Consider the following 22,257-nt stretch of genomic DNA (forward strand, 5'->3'; position numbering starts at 1 on the left):
ACATTTTAGTTTTGAGCTAAGAATTCGAGTCCCTTAACTCACAGGTCTATATTAATTCATTTGAATTGTATAAGTAGGATACATTGCCCTTTGGGCTTTAGTTTTTCATCCATTAAACAGGGAAGTAATACTAGATGATCTCTAAGATTCCCTCTAGTTCATAATCCTATGGTGCTTCTATTCATCACTAATGTTCTATATGATTATAGAAATGAGCAGCTAGAGCTTACACTGGATAGAATTTCATAGGCTTTTAAAACTGGTCCTATTTCTTTGAAACTAGTACATTTCTTGATACCTACTGCTAAAAAGAACAGATGGGAATATATTTAAATAATGAGATGGTATTATTTTTTGAAAGTGGGAATGGTGCACATGAGAAGGGGAAGTATAGGATTGTGCGTGTGTGATTTGAATTGTTTCCTTGCAAATTACCAAAACATCCAGGGCTCACATCATAATAAATCTTGTGATAGCTGGGATGCATAATCATTGTGATCCTCTCCAGCAAGCATACCTATAAAAAACGAGATTAATGAAAAATGGGGAAAAGCCCTGAAAAACAAACATTAAGCTCAATCTGCTAGATATGGATTTTCTTAAAAGCCCTGCAATATAAAATCTCCTTTAACTTTCTGTGGTGGTCCAAGGTAGGAGAGAATGAAAAATTGAAAATCCTCTGAAATTTTGGGGAAATACAATTTTATTCAGTAGGTTTCAGCCTCCGCTTTTTTTTTTAACCAGAAGTGCTAACAAGTAACAGAAATTATAATCTTGTGTTTGATTTTCAATCTCCTTCCTGACCTTGGATTAAAGTGACAATAAGATGTATTAAGGTTTTGAAAGTATTTTTACATATATTATCATATTCAATCTTCACATTTACCTTTTGAAGTAGTTACTTTGGGTAACATTTTCCCTGTTTTACAGAAGAGGAAACTGAGGCCTAGGGAGATTAAATGTTCATAGTAACACAGCTAGTGTTTGAAGTGGGACCTAAAACCACTTCTCTTCGAACTCTAGACTTGGCACTCTTCCCATCCCTTGCTGCCTCAAACCCTCTACTAAATATAGAAGTAACTTCTATAGCATCTCTGTTAGAGTCTCATCTTCCTTTCATACTCCCGATAACAAGAAAATCACTATCATGAAGCAACTATTTAATTTTTAATCCTAGTTATTTCTTTTTCTCTCTAAAGAGAAGAAAATGTCCATCTTGTGATCTTCTGGTTTTTGAAGTAACATGGAAATCTATTCTCCTCTAATTGAGATTGCTTCAACTATATGCAGGCATTTACAATGTCTTCCACCTAGTTCTTCCTTCAAGTTGAACTTGCCCAGATTCTTGAACTTCTTCTTCTAAGGTTATAATTTATAGACTCTTCAACTTCCTCTTATTTTCTGCTCGAATTCTAATTTTCAGTCCTTCCTAAAGTGAATCGATTACTTTTTATATAACAGTAGAAAAGGAGTAGTTCCTTTTCTTTTATCTGTTAATTCAGGAGCCAAAGATTAGAATAGCTTTTTTAGCAATTGTATCATACTTTTTTCCATACTAGCTTGATAGTTAACTGTAGTCCTAAAAATTTTGTAAGAATTTCTACTGGGGGGGCGGATAGGTGGTGCAGTGAGTAAAGCACTGGCCCTGGAGTCAGGATGACCCGAGTTTGGTTTCGGCCTCAGACACTTAACACACACACACAAAAACAACTAGCCGTGTAACCTTGGGCAAATTACTTAACCCCAATTGCCCTCCAAAAGGCAAAAAAATAAAAGAATTTTTCCAAAGCCTCCTTTCCTCCATGCTGTATGTATATACTTTTATTAACCCCTAAACTGGTAAGGCAGAATTCTTGACTTTTACTTTTATAAACTTTATGGAAATATTTTAAAATTTCCATAAAAATTTATTTTGCTAGTAAGATAGTTAAAATATAAGGCAGGGCATTTGCTTTGGTAAGCTAATTGAGAATTTGTTATTACTTTAGATATCTGGCAAGGGTATGGAGAATTGTTGTATAGAAAAACTTATCTATGAACCATACATACCCTGACTACTACTTTGAAAGCTTTAAGGTTTCTACTTCAGATTTTTATTTGGAAGTTGATTGTTTTTAAAAAAAAATTTTTTAATCTGATTCTCTAATAAATATCCCAAAGCGTTCCCATAGGGACTAGGAAAGAGTGGTAAGAAAATTTTTTTAAACCAGAGTTGAAATTGAAGCAATTTTAAAAACAGTAATGTATTTCTCACTCATCTACTTGATTAGTTTAGCACTGGGTAACAAATGTCTTTACCATTCCACCCTTTACTACTCCATCGCAACCCAACCAAAAAGGAAACTGAAATAGAAACATGGAGGTTTCTCTTCTTTTTAAATGTGTATTGAAGAAACTTTGGGGAAATTTTTTCCTTAGCCCAGATAGTTCTTGTTTAACCTTGTGGTCTAAAGTATCATGCGAGAAGTACTGAGTAACCTTTTATTCTCAGTCTATACAGGACAATGTAAGCCCTGGTAGAGACTTTTGACTTTAATCCTTGAAAGGAATTACCTTTATAGGTCTCCCTAAATTGATACAGATAAGCAATTTAGAGCCTTAAAGAAATGCTTGGGGAACTAAGATGCTTTGTGACTTGCCAGTGGTCACATAACTAATAAGTGTCAGAAGTAGGCCCTTACCCCAAGTCTGTCTTTCCCTTTAGCCACTCTACGACACTGTTTCTCATCTGGGAGGTATTTACTAAGATGGAAAGGTTAAGTTTTAACCAGATTATTGTGTGTTTCTCATCTAAGGATCAGCCTAGAGAAGTTCAGAGAGCTGTAACATTATAATATTGGAATGTAGTGAATATATTTTTGACCATGGCAACATATGAAACAGAAGCATTGAAATCAGTTTCTGTGGTTAGAGCACCAAAACCCTTTAAACTGTGAGTCTTTTAGATTTTAAAATTAATAATGATTTTATATGCCTAAATTATCTGAAAACAAAGACCAACTCAGTTTATATCCACAAGGACTTTTTATAAATAGTTATTCCCAGTAGAGCAAATAAGGACCATGAGAAGATAAGAATCTATTACATTCATTCTCCTTCACTGACTAGCCAACATTAATTCATGGTGCCAGCTTAGTTATTTATTATGATTTTCTTTCTCCCAAACTAGATGCTCCTTAAGGGAAAGAACCATGTCTTCTGCTCTTTTCTATATCTTTACACTGCCTGATGCAAAATTGATGTTCACTAAATGTTAACAGCTTCACTTTCATCGTCTCAAAGAATTTAATAGTTAGAAAGGATATTTACAGAGTTCCTGTTCTAACCCTCTTTTTTCTCAAATAAAGTGATATGACCCAGAGGGTATAAGTAATTTGGTTGAGGTCATTCAGTCAGGTAGTATCAGAACTGGTCTTATTAGTGGTTCAGTTTTCCTTCTTTTTTTAATCTCTTAACTATCATAAAACTGACTTGTGAATGCCTGTCCCATAATATGATATCTGAGAATTTTTCTGTGTGAATAGCATGAAAGTCTCTCTAGTGTGCCTAAAAGTATATCTCCTTTCACTTGATATTTTCAAAGATTTAAATGGAATATAAACTAAAATACATTCTCTCTACTGTTAGTATTTCACTCTTTAATGCTTTAGTGGAGATGAAGATAAGAATCTAAGTGAAAATTGTTATAAATATTTATCCTATTTAACATCTAAATTTAGGAATATAATTCATCAATCATTGCTAGAGAGTATAATTGTGCAGTTGTCAACAATTAACAGGACAAAAACAGTTGATGAATGTGCAGTTGAATTGAAATACTCCCTAGGACAGACTGAAATTATAAACTGGATCATTTAAAAGAATCTAACAAAGGATCTTTGTAATTAAAACAAAGCAAGGTTAATGAGATGTAAAATTGAGTATAATCTCTATGTAAGAATGATCTCATTTAAAATTATTAAAATATGAATTGAAGAATTAGAAGTTTAAAAAGACTTAAATTATAGAATTCAGGTATCCTGCTTAACAAATAAAAAAATTAAGTTAAATATCTAAAATAAGACCTCATGACTCTTACTAGGAGAAGGGAGAATGGAGATAGAAGTGTGTACTATAGTGTATGTGTATGTATGTATGTGTGTATACACACATATATAACATATATATGTTTAATTTTTTAAAATTCAGATTTTATAAATCTTGTTCAATACCAACAGACAAAAACTTGGTCCCATGTATATTTTATTTAAGTATTTCTGGTTTTAATTTGTAGCTGAATTGCTGAAAACTATTGTAAAGCACATAAACAAAAACCTTTACCACCTCTACTGCCCACCTTCTTCTTTTTGAGATAGTCTAATCTCTGAATCTAACTTATCTGTTTCATGCTATTCTTAATTCATTTCATACCAGGGAATACTATGAGTTTAATATAGGGATAAAAAAATATAAAATCAACAAATGTATGCTTTTTAAAAAATCACTTAGAGATTGAATTGTAAATCTATTTTATTTATGCCATTTAAAGAGATATGAGATGTGCTATAAATATGTGCATATATGTTTTTATGTTGCATAGATTCGGTCTAAAATGTACACATATATATTCTTTAAATTGAATATATATATATATATATAGTATCACAAAAGCCTTGTTGAAGTTTTGAACTTGAATAACTTTCAGAATACATATATACATATATATATATATATATAGTTTATTGCTATATTTTTTAAAATAAGAGATATATGAGCAAAAAAGGTGAGTCATTTACATGGCAGAAGGGATAACTGCACAATGTCAAGGGACTAGAGGAAGATTCCTAGCATATTGGAGAAATCACCCATGATTGATTTTGGGAAAGAAATGAATAAGAAAAAGATTATGAGAGGGAATGTAGATTTTTTAAAATTTGAATAGTTGGAAAAAGTAATCATATCCATGTGATCATAGATGCATCAGAATATTTAATTTTTAAATATACTCATAGAAATTAAGATATATAAAGTTATTCTTTCACAAATAAAGCCAGTAAATAAATTACATTTCCTAATAAGAAAAACTTGAAATAGACATTTCAAAATTATTTAGGGTTGATGAATTTTAGGTGAATCTAGGGCATATCTTAATCTAGCTCTCTTAATTTACCTAAATAATAATAGCTTACATTTATACAGCATTTTAAGGTTCATGAAATATTTTCTTTACAATACTGTGATCAAAATAACATACATATTCTTAGCCTCAGAAAGATAAAGTAATTTGTTAGAAGTCATACAGATGTTAAATATCAAAACTGAGATTTGTTGGGGCAGCTAGGTGGCACAGTGAGTAGAGCGCTGGCCCTGGAGTCAGGAGGACCTGAGTTCAGATCCGGCCTTAGACACTTAACACACACACACAAAAACTAGCCGTATGACCTTGGGCAAGTTACTTAACCACAGTTGCCCTCCAAAAAGCAAAAACAAACAAACAAAAACCTGAGATTTGTTTCTACATGTTCTGATTTCTATTCCACTATTTTTTTTCTCCTAACCCATGCTGCCTTCTCTTAATTCAGTCAGTCAACAGGCATTTATTAAGTACTTATTATGTGGTGGCTACTGTGCTATAATGCTGGGGATACAAAGTAAGATAAAAAAAAATTCCTCTGCCCTACGAGAATTTAAATTTTAATGTGGGAGATAACATTTAAATAATTAGGTATTACTAGCCCTGTGACCTTGGGCAAGTCACTTAACCCCAATTGCCCTGCCTTCCCCCCTCCAAAATGCAATAAATAAATAAATAGGTATGTTACACACACACACACGCACACACACACACACACACACACACACACACACACACACACACACACGCGCGCGCGCGATAGAAGGCAAAAACTAGCAAGGGTACCCAGAGGAGGCTTCATGAAGAAGGTAGGATTTGATCTGAGTCAAGAATTCTGAGCTTCAATAGAGCAAAAACTGATCAGGTGTCTACTTCAGTTTGTGATACTAATATATTCAGTCCCTGAGAGTGGAGGACCACCATGGTTCCTAGTTAGTTGGTTATATTATCTTTTATTCTCAGAGAGGACCAAAATGACATCACTATGCTACAGTCAAGTTACAGGGTGTCCAACTGTGGCTGATCAGACCAATAAGAGCTCAGAATGTTCTACCATAGATCAGGCACAAGTAACGAGTAGTCCACATATACGTTTGGCATGGATTCTCTAAATCTGTGCATCCTGCATTTCCTTTGAGCGGTTTCAATTCTGCTTTGTTCCTAGAGCATAGGAACTTCCTTCTCTGATGTGGGCATGCCATCTTGAGTGGTCCTGTGCCAGTGTCTCCTGTCACACAATCAATTACAGAGTTCTTAAGAGAGACCTTGAGAGTGTCCTTGTTTCACTTCTTACTTATAAGTAACATGTGAATGCATACCCTGTGTGAGTTCTCCAAAAAATAGTCTTTTTAGCATGTGTATGTTTTGCATTCAAATAATATGAGCAGCCCATTGAAGTTGTGCTCTCCGAAGCAGTTTGAATGCTTGGCAGTTCAGTTTGAGAAAGGACCTCAGCATCTGGTATCTTATCCTGTCAAGTGATCTTCAGAATCTTCCTAAGACAATTTGACTATAAGTGATTCATTTTCCTGGCATGGTGCTGATAAATTGGCCAGGTTTCATAGGCATACACCAATGAGGTCAGCACAATTGCTTTGTAGACCTTCAGTTTGATAGGCAGCCTAATACCTCTTCTTTCCCATACTTTCTTTCGGAGCCTTCCAAACACTGAGCTAGCCTGGCAATGCATGCGTCAACCTCATAATCCATGTGGCTAATTTCTGTCAGAGAAACCAATATATAAGCATTCCTGCTTAGAGAAAGATTCTAATGGGCAGTTCCCTCTGCTATTGAAAATTCTCCCTAAGCTTATATTTTATTGGAATATCAAAAAAAGAAAAGACAAATTTCTACAAGAGAAAAAAAGGGTATAAAATTTAAGTTTAGGATTTTTGATTTGCTTAAACCTAACAATATTGATGTCATTTTTGGCCCATCATAGAACAAAATATCTTTCTGAATCCATTTATTCCTTCTTTAATTGCTCCCTCCAAAGATTCCCCTTTCAGTCCTTTCAAAGGTATGTTGAAAATTATATCTTTAATTGAATTAAACAGAGATATTTCCACTTTTCAGGTCTGATCCAAGGTAAATTGTTACCTCTCCATTCAGTTTCAGGTAAATTAAGGGACATTACCTCTAATCTTAATTTCAAGGAAATGGGATTCCTCTCTGAAATCACTCAAGCTTTTTGTTATCAAGAACTGATTAGGTCTTTGATTCAAGTGAGACTAAGGACTTCATACTACAATACAAGATGCTGTTTGTTGTTCAGTTCTTTCTCATTCCTGTCCTATTCTTTGTGACCCTATTTGGGGTTTTGTTGGTAAATATACTGGAGTGGTTTGCCATTTCCTTCTCCACTTCCTTTTATAGATGAGGAAACTCATACAGAGAGATATTAAGTGACTTGCCAAGGGTCACACAGCTAGTAAGTGTCTCAAGCTAGATTTGAACTCAGGAAGATGAATCTTCTTGATTCCAGGCCCAGCACCCTATCCACTGTGCCCCCTAGTTGTCCTAGTAGAGGTGTTACTTCTTTATACTTCATAAAATAAAAAGAGATTTTAGTGGATATGCTTCTACTTTAGGAGGCTTCTATATATGCTTTATATGTATATGCACACACATACAGTATGTATGCTCTCTCCATATATTATACACACACACCCAGTGTGTGTGTATGTGTGTGCGTGTTATGTAATTTTTATCACCACTGGTTTTGCACTCTCTTTCCTTCTCCATTTTCTTATCCTCATTCTCTCTACTCCTCCACAAATTCCTTTCCTCTGAGTATATAGACTACATCATGGACCTCAGTTCCTCCTTATAGTCCATATTGCCATAAATTAATTCCAAAAAACAGGTTACAAAAAGCGCAACAGCCACAGGATTATTCTGGTGCCTCAGGCTACAGCAATAGATATAGAAGCAAGAAAAAACCAGAAATGGTGGGAACATTGATAACAATTGACTGGTAATTTGGTCTTTGGTAATTTTTTTTAAGAACTACTTTGTGGTGTCAACCCTTAGCCTCTTTTCAGCTGGCACCCATTGATTGTTTTTAGTTGGAACTAAGCAAAACAAGCCTAATTCCTATTTGAAGAAATATCCCTCCAGATACCTGAAGACAGCTCTCATCCTCCAGAAACATTATATATTTTTTGTCCTGGATTCTCTTCTCTTTTCCCTCTATATTCTCATTGGATGATCTCCTTAATTTCCAAAGATTAAATATCTTTTCTATGCAAATCAATCCTATAACTATATAAAGAGTTCTAGTATCTCTGAGCTCTAATCCTTCATCATGAACTTCCTACTGGACCTTTTGAACTGGATGTCCGCTAGGCATCTCAGCTCAGCACGTCTACAATAGAACTCATCATCATTATACCAAAACTCACCTCTTTTCTGAACTTCCTTATTACTATGAAGGGCACCGCCATCCTTCCAATCACCACGTTAGTCAATTTCAGTCTTTTTCATCTCCTCACTCTCACTTACCCCTGATATCCTCTGAGTTGCCAAATCTTTTTTCTCCCTCCCCAGTATTTTTTGCATCTAGCCCCTTCTCACTGTTCACATAGCCACCACATTAATTTAGTGTCTTTGGGGACTTTTGCAGTAGTCACTTAACTGGTTTCCTTGTCTCAAATTTCTCTCCTAAGTCAAATCAAGTCAGCAAGCATTTGTTAAATACCTACTATGTTCCAGAGACTGTAAGAATTAAGGAGACAAAAGCAAAAACACCACCTGCCTTCAAGGAGCTCACAATCTGTTGGGGGAGAAAACATACAAAAAATTGTGTATTTGCAAGATAAATAGGAGGCAGTCTCAGAGGGAAGACACTGGCATTAAGGGAAGGCAAGAAAAGCTTTTTTGCAAAAGGTAGGGTTCTAGTTGAGGCTTGAAAGAAGTCAGTAGGTAGAGATGAGAAGAAAAAGTCCAGGCATGAGAGCAACCAGTAAAAAGACACAGAGCAGGAGGGCTGCCTTATGTGAGGAATTAATCTCAAGGAAATCAGTATCACTAGATCATAGCAGACATGGAAGGAAGAAAATTATAAGAACATTGGGAAGAGAAGAAGAGGTCTGTTTATAAAGGGTTTTAAAAGCAAACAGAAGACTTTGTATTTGGTCTGGCTGGTAATAAGAGGTTACTAGTGTTTATTGAATGGAGTGTGGTTGTGACATAGACAGACCTATGCTTTAGAAGATCTCTATTTTCATAGCTGAATGAAGTATGAACTAGAGTGGGGAGAGACTTGAGACAGAAAGACCAATCAGAAGGTTATTTCAATAGTCCAGGTTAGAGGTGATAGGGGCATACGCCAAAGTGGCAGCTGTGTGAATGGAGAAAAAGCAACATATAAAAGACACATTATGCATCTCCAGGACTTGGCAATAAATTGGGTATGGGAAGTAAGAGAGTGAGGAGGTATCAAGGAAGACATCTAGATTGCAAGCATGACTGGGAAGATATTGGTTTCTTTAGTAATAATAAGGAAGTTAGGAAAAGAGGAGGATTTGGAAGGAGATAATGAACTTTGTTTTTGGAATACTGAGTTTAAGATGTCCTTGAGACATCTCATTTGAAAAGTCTATTGTAGGTACAAGACTGAAGGTCAGGAGACAGGTTAGTAGTGGGAAAACAGATCTCAGAACCATCAATATAGATAGGATAATTAAACCCATGGGAGTTGATGGGATCACTAAGGGAAATAGTATTGAAGGAAAAGAAAAGAGGACCCAGGATAGAGCTTTGAGGGCTCATATCCATTTGTACAGGGCATGACTAGATGAATATCCAGCATAGGAGATTTAAAAGAAGCAGTCAAGCAGGTAGAAGAAGAAACTAGGAAAGTAGTGGTGATCAATAGTGGCAAAAGCTGCAGAGAGGTCTAGAAGAATGAGGATTGAGAAAGTGCTTTTAGATTTGACAGTTAAGAGATCATTGGTAAATTTGTTGAGAGCAGTTTCCATTGATCAAAGAGATTGGCAGCTAGACTGCAAAGAGTTAAAAGGAAACTGAGTGAAAAGGAAATGAAGGCATCTATTATATGGCTTTTTCAAGGAATTTAGCCAAGAAAGTGAGAAGACATATAGTGTTATAAATACTGGGTATGGTTGACTGAAGCAAGGGCTTTTTTTTTTAAAAGGATGGAGTACACATGTATTTGTAGGCAACCAGCAAGTAGCCAGACAGATTGAAGATTAATGGTAGAGTGGGGAGGGTGGGCAGAAGTGGAAATAGTGAGGTCTATGGCAATCTACTGAAGAAGACAGGATGGAATAGGATCACTTGTAGGTGTTAGAGGAGATTTGCCTTGGCAAGGATTTCTATGAGTCAAGTTTAAAGGAGAAGATACTGGGGAGAGGCATGATATGAGATGATGAGGGGTGAATTCATTAATTCATATTCTATACAGCTACTGAAGTATCTTTTTTTTTACAGCAGCAGTTTCTGTTTTTTAATAGAAAACATAAGGATCAAATGGACCTTTAAAATTATAAAAAGAATATTTCTAAAATCAAGTGATACCATTTTACATAACAGAGACAAACTAGATTCCTTTCCAATAAATTCAGGGGTGAAACAAGGATGGCCACTGTTACCAATTCTATTTGACATAATGCTAGCATAAATCTATAGCTCATAGCCCATTTACATAGAATTTTCCTCATTGGTAGGGATTGATTACTTAATGCTGCATACTTGCATGAGAAGAGAATTGTCAAGAGTTTGAGAGAGAAGAAATCCTGGTCTTTGGGCTCCCAACTTTAAGAAATATATGTGGTCAATTAAAACACATTTCTAAATTGGCCATATTAAAAATTTATCTCATTCTGAACTCTGAGCCCTTCACTCTATCAGGAGGTGGATAGCATGTTTCATCTTTAGTCCTCTGGAATCACAGTTAAGTCATTATATTGCTGAGAGTGCCTAATTCTTTCAAAGTTCTTTGCCTTTACCACATTGTTGCCATTGTACAAATTGTTCTCCTGATTCTGTTCACTTCACTCTTCATCAGTTCATATAAATTTTCCCAGATTTCTCTGAAACTTTTTTTATCATTTTTCAGCATAATAATTGGTCACATTTCCATACCATAGCTTGTTCAGCCTCAATCTCTGGGAACCCCTTCAGTTTCTAGTTCTATATGACTATTTTGTAAAAGTAAAAACATATGCATAAATATATCTGAAGTATCTTTCTTTAAGCATAGGTCTGACCATGTTATTCCCCTCCTCAATAAAATCCAGTAGCCTCCTGTGCCCTCTAGGATAAGTATTATTCCCTCCCTTTTTTTTGGCTTTTAAAGCCCTTCACAGCCAACTTACTTTTCCAGTCTCATTACATGTTATTCTCAGCTATGTACTTCATGGTCCAGCCAACTCATCTTGCTGTTTCTCACAGATAAGCCACTGTCTCCTATCTCTCTCTATACCTTTGAAGTCTCCAGTTTGTTTCCCATTTCTAGATTGTACTCTTTCCTTACTATGATGCTTAGAATCCCTTGTTTCTTTCAAGCCCCAATTTAAACACCACCTTGTCACATTGAAGCCTCCCCTGATCCCCTTCCTGCTGTGAATACCCTCCCTCCTCAAACCACTTAAAATATATGGGCATTTTACTTCTGTATGTACATGTTATCTATGCCAGTGGAATTTCAGCTTCTTAAACTCAGAAATAGTTTTATTTTTGTTTTTTGTATCTCCATTGCCTTCTAGCTCATTGACTGATAAATAATAAGAACTTAATAAATGCTTGTTGATTCATTCATGACATTTCTGTTTAGTGAATTGCCTCAGGTGGGGCAGTAGAATTGATATCCTGCTGGCCAATGGAACAATGTCTATTTAATCAAGATAAGCTTCATCTGCAGCGAGAGACAGCTAGGTGGTACAGAGGATAAAGTGCTAGGCCTAAAGTTGGGAAGCTGTTGTTCAGTAGTTTTAATTATGACCCCATTTGGGTTTTTCTTGGCAAAGACACTGGAGTGGTTTGCCATTTCCTTCTCCAGCTCATTTTACAGATGAGGAAAATGGGGCACAGTTAAGTTATGTATCAGAGAATAAGTATCTTAGCCCAGATTTGAACTCACTCAGAAAGATCCGAGTCCAAATCTAGCCTCAGACACTTACTAGCTGAGTGACCTTAGGAAAGTCATTTAACCTTTCTCTACCTCACTTTTTTCAGCTGTAAAATGGGGATAATAATAACACCTATTTCACAGGGTAGATGGGAGGATCAAAAGAGATGATATTTGTGAAGGACTTAGGACAGTGCCTGGCACATAATAGATGCTCTATAAATACTCCTCTCCTCTTTCCTTCCTTATTTTGTTCCTTTCTTTCTTCCATCCATCACCTACACCTCCTGACTTCCTTGGCCTCAGTTCAAGTCTTATCTTCTGCACAAGGTCTGTGCCATTCTTCCTTAGTGCTATTGCCTTCCCCATTCAGATCACTAAGCCGTCTATTTTACATATATCTCAGATCTGCAGCCAGTTGCATATTGTCTCCTACATTAAAATGAGAGCTCTTTGAAGGCAGGGACCATGTTTTTGCCTTTTTTGTAAAGCACTTAGCACAGTGCCTGGCACCTAAATAGATGCTCTGTAAATAAGCCTCCAGACTTAGCAGAGTGTCCAGCACATCACAGATGTGCCAGACAACAACAAATGCTACATTTTTGTGACTCTTGAAAATTATTTACAGAAAACTGTTTATTATGCATTTTGCTACTGTGGTGATGGTTGAAAGAGGTAGAGATAGTGAAAATAGTGCCTTTTCACTTGTTTCAAAGTTTGTCATTCTCTTACAGCTACCTCTGCTAATTGGCCAAACTGTTAGCAGTTGGAATTAATTTCCCACCAAGTTCTCCTTGTCTTTCTACTGAATTGAACAAAAACTTATTAACTATTATGTGTATAGTACTAATCTGACAAAAAAAAATGCCAAAGTCCCAGAGATTTTAACAGAAATATTCAAAAAACCCTCCCTTGTCTCTTTTGTTGAGCCTCTTTGCAAATTGTGGACAAATATTTTTCAGTGAAAGAGAATGTCCTCTGACTTTCAAATGTATTTTACTATCATTTCCTTTATTTTTTTCCCCTTTTCAGGTAATGATATTAAGGTTTTCTCTGTCTAATAATCTTGTATTTTAGTTTCTTAGACATGATTTGATTCTTTCACAAATAGTAGTTTTAATAGTTTTTTTCAATCCTTATAATAATTTAATACTTTTTGCTGTACTTATCTTCATTTTTTCCTGAAAACTAGAGAGAATTCCCATTGGAATATGCCTATGTCACTCTCAGTTGGTATAGAGGAATTACTGTTGAATACTGCTAGGTAACTGTTTCACCTCTCCTACTGTTGTCAAACATTGTCATTACTGCCTCTGTCATACTTACCAACACCATTCTCACTAGCCTGAGAGTGACAGGACAGTTATTTAACCTAAATCTCATCGTAGAGTAATTAATTCTATGTCAAGATTTTGGAAAGACTTCTACTGAGAGCTATCTTGGATTTACTTATTCTCAATACTTACCTAACTCACTTGGAACAGAGAAATATCAGATTTGTAGATGATACAAACCAGCTACTGAAAATCATCATCGAAATATTATAATTAGTCCATTAGTATAAAATATTGATAAATAAAATGTGGATGAAATTAAATCAGATCAAGAGTATGTATAATTTTCTGGAAAAAATTATTTATATGATGAACTGCAGAGGTTACAAAATTAGATTGTATAATTATAGGACTGTTACTGTTGTGGGAAATCCTGCTGGATCCTAAGCAGTCCCCAATGGGAGTCATTCGTTCATTCGTTATTCAAGTTTTCCTCATCAAAGTTTATAGGATGATTCCTTTTCTTAGGAATTGAAGAATTGTAGAATTTTGGAACTGACAGCCCTCCTAGAGATCATCTACCCTCTCCTTCAATGTAGGAATCCCTTCTATAGCACCCATAAAAATAGTCATCAAACCTTTGTTTTAATATAGTTAGTAAAGGAGAGATTCCCAAATTATAAGGCCACTCACTCTCTTATTAGACAGCTTTAAAACTTTTCTTTTCCTCCAGTTTAAAATCCTTCTAAAAACAAATTTCATTAACAGAAATTGTGTTTACAAACTCTATCATGATTTTCACATTTCTATAGGAATTTAATGGTATATTTTCTGTTTAAAAATACTCTGAAATAAAAGAAAATGCAAAAATAATTTTGCTTAATAGTTTAATAAAATATTATTTATGATAGTTTTGTATTTCCAGCATTATAAACTGATACTTAAAAGAATTTAGAAGAACCAAAATTATAAGGACAATTTAATCAAAGATTGTTTTTTCACTTCAGGTTGTTGTGCCACGCTATGAAAGACCATATAGTGCGTGTTGCCAATGAAGCTGAGTTTATTTTGAATCGACAGAGGGCTGAGGATGTCCACAAACATGCGGAATTTGAGGTAAGTTTTTGAGAAGAGATGGGAATTCAGCTTTTCTCTTTTCAGTCAGTTATCACGTATGTGTAATCCTGAATCAAAAAAGAGTGATTCTTTTTTTATTTTTAAAAAAGAAAAAATACTTTGAAGGCATTTTAGACCACTTTTTTTAAAAAGTGGATAAATGTCAGACAAAAAGTACTAGCTTATTTTCTCACGTCTCACTGAAATCCAGGATAATATTCATAACTTGAAGAAATTTGTCAATCACAATGTTTAATAATTCAGTATAGCAGTGTGTCAAATATTTAAATGGAATTTTACTAACTTTCTGAAGGAAAATACAAGTAAAATTTTAAATGTAATTTTTTTTTAACTAGCCAGATTTTCTAAATAAATGGAAAGATACTGAAGGTAATGGGGTTGTTACACAAGTGAACTAATAGTTTTATCAACCATTCTGCAAATTGTTCTTACTTCTTAACCCAGTATTTAGTTTAGTATAGCATTAATTTGATTTTCATTTTCTTTGCTTGTATTATCTAGTATAGTACTTCTAAAGCATTGGTATTTTCTCACCTGTTTTTCAGTCATTAAGTACTAAGAATAGTTTGAAAGATGTCTTTCATCTCTATTTGGTGTAAAAAAAAAAGGATGTAATATTCAAATTGCTATAAATTCAGTTTTTACAGAAATAACCAAATTATTTTAAAATGCTATTTTGTAGTTTTTCAAGTTATTTGCTCCATTCTATTCTGTATTGCTAATCTAGTGTATATTCTGTTCTAAATCTTCTAAATCTGTTGTTTTAAATATTTTCATTAGATAATATTATGCTACATTCCCTTTATAAAACCAAATTCACTATACTCTTATGCAAGTATTTAAGATATTTGGGTGCCCTTGTATTACAATTGGTTTGAACTATCACACTGAATGAAAAAAAATATAGCTGTGCTATTTTACTAACATGTCATGGTACACCAACAAGTATGGTTTGGTTGGGAATTAGAGACCATGTCCTCAGTTTTGATGAGGTTCTTATCTAAGTGAAGCAGCTCTCTCAAACTTACAGTTTGATGTACTAGTTCTTTTGCTCTTTGACCTTGCTGTAAAGGATGAAACACAGAGATATCTGTTGTCGTTTTCAGTAGACCTAACCTTTACTTCACTTTGTCAGACAGACATCAGGCACTTGTCATATGGGACTGCAACAACTTTATTACTATCTGTATACTAGATATTTTAAACTTTGATAAAAAGTAAATTTACAATAAAGTGTATATTGGAGTGAAGTTTCATATTTCCTCAACAATAAATAACATTGGATCTTTATCAGGATATGATGCAGTAACTTAAGATGACAAGAAAAGATCCAAGTTATCTATTCTTTGAAGAATATGTTTAAGTATACGATCTGTCAGAACTCTAGGCTTAATGAAAATATTCAATTAACTTTCAGCCTCTGTTAGCAAATAAGATTTGGAATATTAACTAAATTCCCTAAAGGAACATCCTTAAGTCAATCTTCTTTTCCAGTAAGAAAACCAAGATGTTTTATGGGATATAAACATTTTAATTGTATTTGTCATATGAAAACCTCTAAAATGGGATTTAAAGCAAAAAGATAATACTTAGTAGATTTAACACTTAGTTAACCAGTAGAGAGCCTTAATGTAGGCCCCTGATAATTCCACTGTCATTGAAAAGATAACATGATGGTTTGGAATTTTTTGAAATATTAATTACAGATTATAGACTTATAATGAGGAAATTCTTATACCTCACTTAGGAAAAATGAATATAGTACATTGTTAGTAGGTTTTGTTCAATAAATGTAACTTGCTTTTAAAACTAAACTGTTTTATCTTCTTAGGCTGGAACTATCATAATAAATGAATGCATACTTTACTATTGTTAAAAAAACTGTTATTGGACTTTGCGATTCTATAAATTAAGAATTTTTTGAGAAACTTAAAAGTATATTTGTAGGAATTTTGTAAAGGTTGCTTTATAAGCTTCAAATAAAGAAGAAAAGCTATATTTAATTTGTGATGGCAGCTTCATAGTTAACATTCATTTGGTTAGCCTCTGTAATTGTTAAGGAAGAAAAATGAAAATTTAATTTTACTGTCCAATGAAGCTGATGAAATATTAACCTCATTACTGAGGCAGATCATTGTACTAATTGGTGCTTCCCTGTACAAGAAGATAAATTGAAAAATGAATTAACCCTTTATAGGTTGATACAGGGGGCTACTTTTCAAAAGAAATAAACCAGAATAGTGGTCTATAATAGTAAATGGGCTACATACGGGGAAATATTAAAATGCTTAAGTATCTACAACAAAAGGTTCTTTTTTTCCCCCAGAGAATAATGTTGCTCAGCCTTATGAAAGGCTAATGTGAAGCAAGTTGCCTCATTTTTTTTCATTATTAATTGTTAACCACTGAGAAAGTACTTGGTAATATTAAAATATTAGTGAGCTTCTCTATACTAAAGCCTTTTTTTGGTCTGGACTGGTGATTTCAGTAGGCTGCTCTCTATTAGGAAACACCTTCCAACTAATAGAGATAAGAAACTCTTCTGTAATTGATTGGCTTAAAGTGTTTCCTGAAGCACTGAGAATTTAAGTGACTTGCCTAGAGTCATATAACCAGTATCTATCAGAACTGAACAAAGACCTTCCTCACTTGAAGGCACTGCTAATCATTGTTTTATACTCTTATTATATTGCTTCTCAATATACTATCAATTTGTTATGCACAAATCCAAACTAACAAAAAGACTGATACACATGTTCATTTACTCTTATAGAATTCTTCAGTACCAGAAAGGATATTCAGTTGTCTCTCTGTGTAGCTAAACTTTGTCATAGATATGAACAGATATAGCCCACAAGACAACTGAAATAGGTAGGGAAAAATGGAGAATAGAGAAAAAGTTTCAGTAATAATAAAAATAACTCAAATTTAGATATAATTTTAATATTTACAATTCACTTTCCTCACCCTATAAGAGAGGTACAAATATATATATATATTTTTTTTTTTCATTTTTCATATGGTTCCTTGATTTCTTTGTTGTGGGGAAATTTCTTCCTCTGATAAAGATCACCAAGTTGTCTATAATTCATGTTAGGTTTGGAAAGGTTTGATGATTTGCCAAAAGTCACATGGCTACTAGGTATCTGAGTCAGGATTTGAACTCAGTCTTCCTTACTACAAAATCAGTCCTCCAGACATTTTACCATAATTCCTCTTAAATGCAAATATCATAGTCCACATTTTAAAGATAAAAACCCTGAAATTCTAGGAAATTCAGTAACATATCCAAGATTACATAGCTAATAAGTATAAGAGCTCAAAACTGATATTCTTTTGTTCTAAATCATAGTTCCCAACAATGTTGACCATGATTATCCCATTGTAACATCAGATTTATGTATTCCCATGTGATAGTAGTTCTGCTCTCTTCTGTGAATTGAAAAAATAATGGACAAATGCTACTGAAAATTCATTAATACTTTTAAATAAATGTATTTTACTATTCACAAAAATATCTACATATATATGTAAAAAATAACATTGTATGCAGAAAAATTATTTATTTGGTTGCCACAGTGCCCTCATCTGTTGCCTCATTGCACCCTAGAGACGACCTCTGTTCTTAACTGATAATGCCAGGATGGGCCCAGGAATGGACATAATCTGATTTCCAAAGAAAGCCTAGCAGAAAGGCTCAGAACTACTATATTGGCCACTAGGTCATTATTCCTTTTGCTATGAAGATAAACAAAATTATTTTTAGTCCTGAGTGAGTGCCTCCCTTTACCTTCTGCAGTGGCCATAACAGAATGACCGAATAGAGTGTAGTGATACTTAAAACCTGTTTTTAGACTGTCTAGAGACAAAGCTGTTTGGTACTTTGAATATAGTATCCTTATCTCAACAAGTCCAGTGATGACTGTGTAGGAATACTTCTACAGGAACCGATTCATGCCCATCTTTACACTTAAGAGAAAGGAATTTAGAACAGAGTTTGAAAGTACAGCTCAATGGAAAGATGGTACACAGGTCCACCAAGGAAAAAGAAATCAAGGAGGTCTTAGAGTTGGTTTTATCAGTGTGTCAAAAGGAAGCAAGAAGCTCCATTTCATGGGATACTTGGTCATCTTTTACTGTGTATTGAAATAAGCATTTGTAAAAAGACCTTCATGAAGGTAATCACAGCTTGTACCTCAGTTGAACTAGAGGGAATCAAGAAATACATCTTGTAGAAGATAACATTTGAGCTACTTTAACCTTGGAAAGAACCAGAACTTCTGAGGGAAAAGGGGAACGAGAGAAAGCCTTCCAAGCATGGAGGATAGCCTGTACAAAGGCATAGATACAGGAGATGAAATGTCATGTGTGAAGAATACCTGCTTTGGTTGGAATGCAAAGTACATGAGGAAAGATAAGGTGTAATTAGCCTGGAAAGGTGGGCTTGCTGGAGCCAGATTGTGAAGGGTTTTAAATGTGAATCAAAGGGGTGTATTTCTTATCCTGGATTCAGTAAGGAGCCCCTGAAATTTCTTGACCTGTATCTGAGGAATATTCATTTGGCAATTGAGTCTGCAGGTTTCATAGAGGGAAGCAAATAAATGCCACCCGAGTGGCTGATGAATATCCACGGTCTAGATTATGACAAGCAGTTGGATGAATATCCTATAGAGCTGATCTATCCATATATGTCTTTCACACACTGCAGATAGACAGGGAATTGAATAGAAAGAGGAGAATTGGGTGGATGTGCTAAATTATGTAGTACTTTTAACGACCCCAGATTTTTCCTCAAACATCAGCTCAAAAGAAAGTGTTGCCAGTAAGATCATAGCATACCAGTCTCTAGAGAAATAAATGCCAGTGGGGAGGAACATGATTCTCCAATTGAGAATTTACAGGAAGACATAAACTAGAGTCACAGGATAAAAAGAACTGATTTGTGGACATGATTCCTAAGCCTGTATATCCATCCCTATTCTGCTTCCTGAGGTACTGTGACAAATCTCCCACTGCCTCTTATACATCAGGAACTTAAGGTCTCCTAAGCATGGAAAACTTAACATGTCCGAAACATAACCCACTTTCTTTGTCCCCAGGCTCTGATTCTTCCTAACTATGCTGACTAGAGCATTACTATTCTTCATTTGTGATCTTCACTTTTGGAAGGAGCATTCGCATGAATGAAACCGTAACTTCATCAAAATATAGAAATGTGATAGCTTTTTTTTTTCCTACTGAGCCACACTGTATATGTTTTAGATTAAAAAAAAGATAAGTAGTCTCATAAAGTTTTGACATATGTATGGGAGACAATATATTGGAGTACCCTTACGAAGGCACTTGACTTTAAAAATCAATTGAGGCTTTTTTTTTTGTTAACAAACAAAAGTCTATTTACTATGATAATCATATTCTCTACACCTTTCAGTCCAGTTCTCTGATTATAGATATGTGGTCTGATGTAGAATATTATTTGACAATGCTGTCCTTTTTCCTTTTCATAACTTCGTCAAGGATACCCTCAATTCATGTATGACTTATTCTTTAAAAATAAGGAGATAATTTTGCACTGCAGCCCTATGATTAGTAATATCAAGTGAAGCACAAAACATGGAAGTGTATACAAGATCACATGTGACAGCAATTCCCAAGAGATGGCAAGGTGTTTGCAAATGGCATGCTAATTGCACCAAGTCCTATAACATTGTCAAGCCTTTTATATGAGAATTCATAGTCCCTCAAAAGAGTTTGGCCTTACTATCCACAAAGGAAAGCCTAATGGATAATTAATGCCTATTCATCAGGCTGTGGTGTACAATTAGATAAGTAACCTGTAGAGCTCAGAATGTGTAATTTGGACAGAAAGAAAAGAACAGAATGAATATCATCAGAGATGTTTGTTGTAAAAGTAAAAATTTAGAAACAGATTGAATATGTGGGGTGAGTAGAGTGAGGAGTTGAGTAGAACACCAACGCTGTAGCCCTAGATGCCTGGGAGAATAGTAGTACCCTAACCAGTAGTAGTTGGGAAGAGCATGTTTTGGACATGTGAGTTTTTTATGCTTATGAGACATCCAGTTCCTGATGTATAAGAGGCAGTTGGAGATTTGTCATTGTAGCTCAGGAAGCAGACTAGGGCTAGATATATAGACTTGGGAATCGTCTGCATAAAGATGGGAGTTGAACTCATGAAAGCTGATAAGATCATCAAGTAGAATACTTTAGAGCAAAAATAGAAGAGGGCCCAAAACATTGAAGCCCCCATAGTTAGTGAGAATGCGGTAGATGAAGAATCATTAAAAGATAATTAGAAAGAATGACCAGACAGTTTGTAAAGACAGGAGAGAACAATATCACAAATCCTTCTCTGAGAGATTATCTCAGAGAAGAAGTTGGCCAACCATAACAAGTGCTGCAGAGAGGTCAATAAAGAAGAAACTCGGTATAAGTGGTTAAATTTGATAATGAAGAGATCATTGTTAACGTTGGAGAGAGCATTGTCAGTTGTTTGGTGAGGTTAGAAACCAGATTGCAGAATCATAAGAAGAGATTGAGAGGTGAAATGGAGGCATATAGTATAAGAAACTTTCTCGAAGAGTTTAGCTGAAAAGACTAGATATAGGATGATAGCTGGCAGAGATAACAGGATTAAGTGATTTTTTTAAATAAGATAATAAAGGAATAAACATTTATATAATGCCTACTATGTGCCAGGCACTGTTAAGCACTTTATAATACCTCATTGGATCCTCACAGTAAGCCTGTGAGGTAGGTACTGTTATTATCCTCATCTCACATGAGGAAACTGAGACAAAAGAAGACTTTCCCAAGGTCACACAGCTAGTATCTGAGGCCAGACTTGAACTCAGGTCTTTCTGATTCCAGGCCCAGTGCTATACCCACTGTGCCACCTAGTTCGCTTTAAATGATAGGGGAGACATGAGCATGCTTGTAAGCAACAGAGAAGAAACAAATAGAATAATGGAAAGGTTAATGGGTCAATTTTCTGGAAAAGTTGGGATAGGGTGGGATAGGATGGGATCAAGGACCCATAGAGAGGAATTTTCCATGGAAATGAGAAAGACCACCTTTGCATCTGATAAAAGAGATAAGTAGGAGTTAATGAGCAAAAATTTCTGAATGAAGAGAAGAAAAGGGAGAGCTCTGTTTAAGTAGAAAGAGCTAGCTAATGGTCAACCTATTTATCATAAATGTCAAGATAGCTAAAGAAGCCCCAGCATCCTGAATAGATCCTTGTGGAGGATTTACAGTAGAACATAGACATGAGTCACACAGCATGCCAAATATAGATAGGTCAGTCTTCATTATTTGAAAGTATCTATATTGATGAGATCACAGATCCATCAAAGAATCAAAGGGTAAAATGATCATTTAAAAAGCATGTGCATGCTACATCCATCAGAATGACAATGTTTTATGTAAACCTGCATTCTTGGATTCTTTTCAATAACTAAAGCCCCTCAGTATCTCTATTTCAGAGGCTGATAACAAATGCACTATAATATTCTACTTAAATGTAAATATTAATGGAATTTTAGAGCTGGAAAAGACTTTAGAGATCATGTAGTTTCATACTATCATTTTATGCATGGGGAAACTGAAGTCCAGAGAAAACT

General features: G+C 34.8%; 1 protein-coding gene across 3 annotated transcripts in view; it reads left to right on the top strand.

Moving 5' to 3' along the window:
- NBEA (neurobeachin) overlaps nucleotides 1–22,257 on the top strand; it is an 809,664-nt gene that overhangs the window by 427,023 nt on the left and 360,384 nt on the right. For all 3 annotated transcript variants that reach the window (XM_069079971.1, XM_069079972.1, XM_069079973.1), the window contains exon 36: nucleotides 14,488–14,596. In XM_069079971.1, the coding sequence (XP_068936072.1) occupies nucleotides 14,488–14,596 (109 nt within the window). The remainder of the gene's footprint in view (nucleotides 1–14,487; nucleotides 14,597–22,257) is intronic.

The sequence above is a fragment of the Petaurus breviceps genome, unplaced genomic scaffold (assembly GCF_028583685.1).
Source record: "Petaurus breviceps papuanus isolate PSGF00001 unplaced genomic scaffold, PetGlider_PUasm1.0 91133, whole genome shotgun sequence".
Lineage (NCBI taxonomy): Eukaryota > Metazoa > Chordata > Mammalia > Diprotodontia > Petauridae > Petaurus > Petaurus breviceps.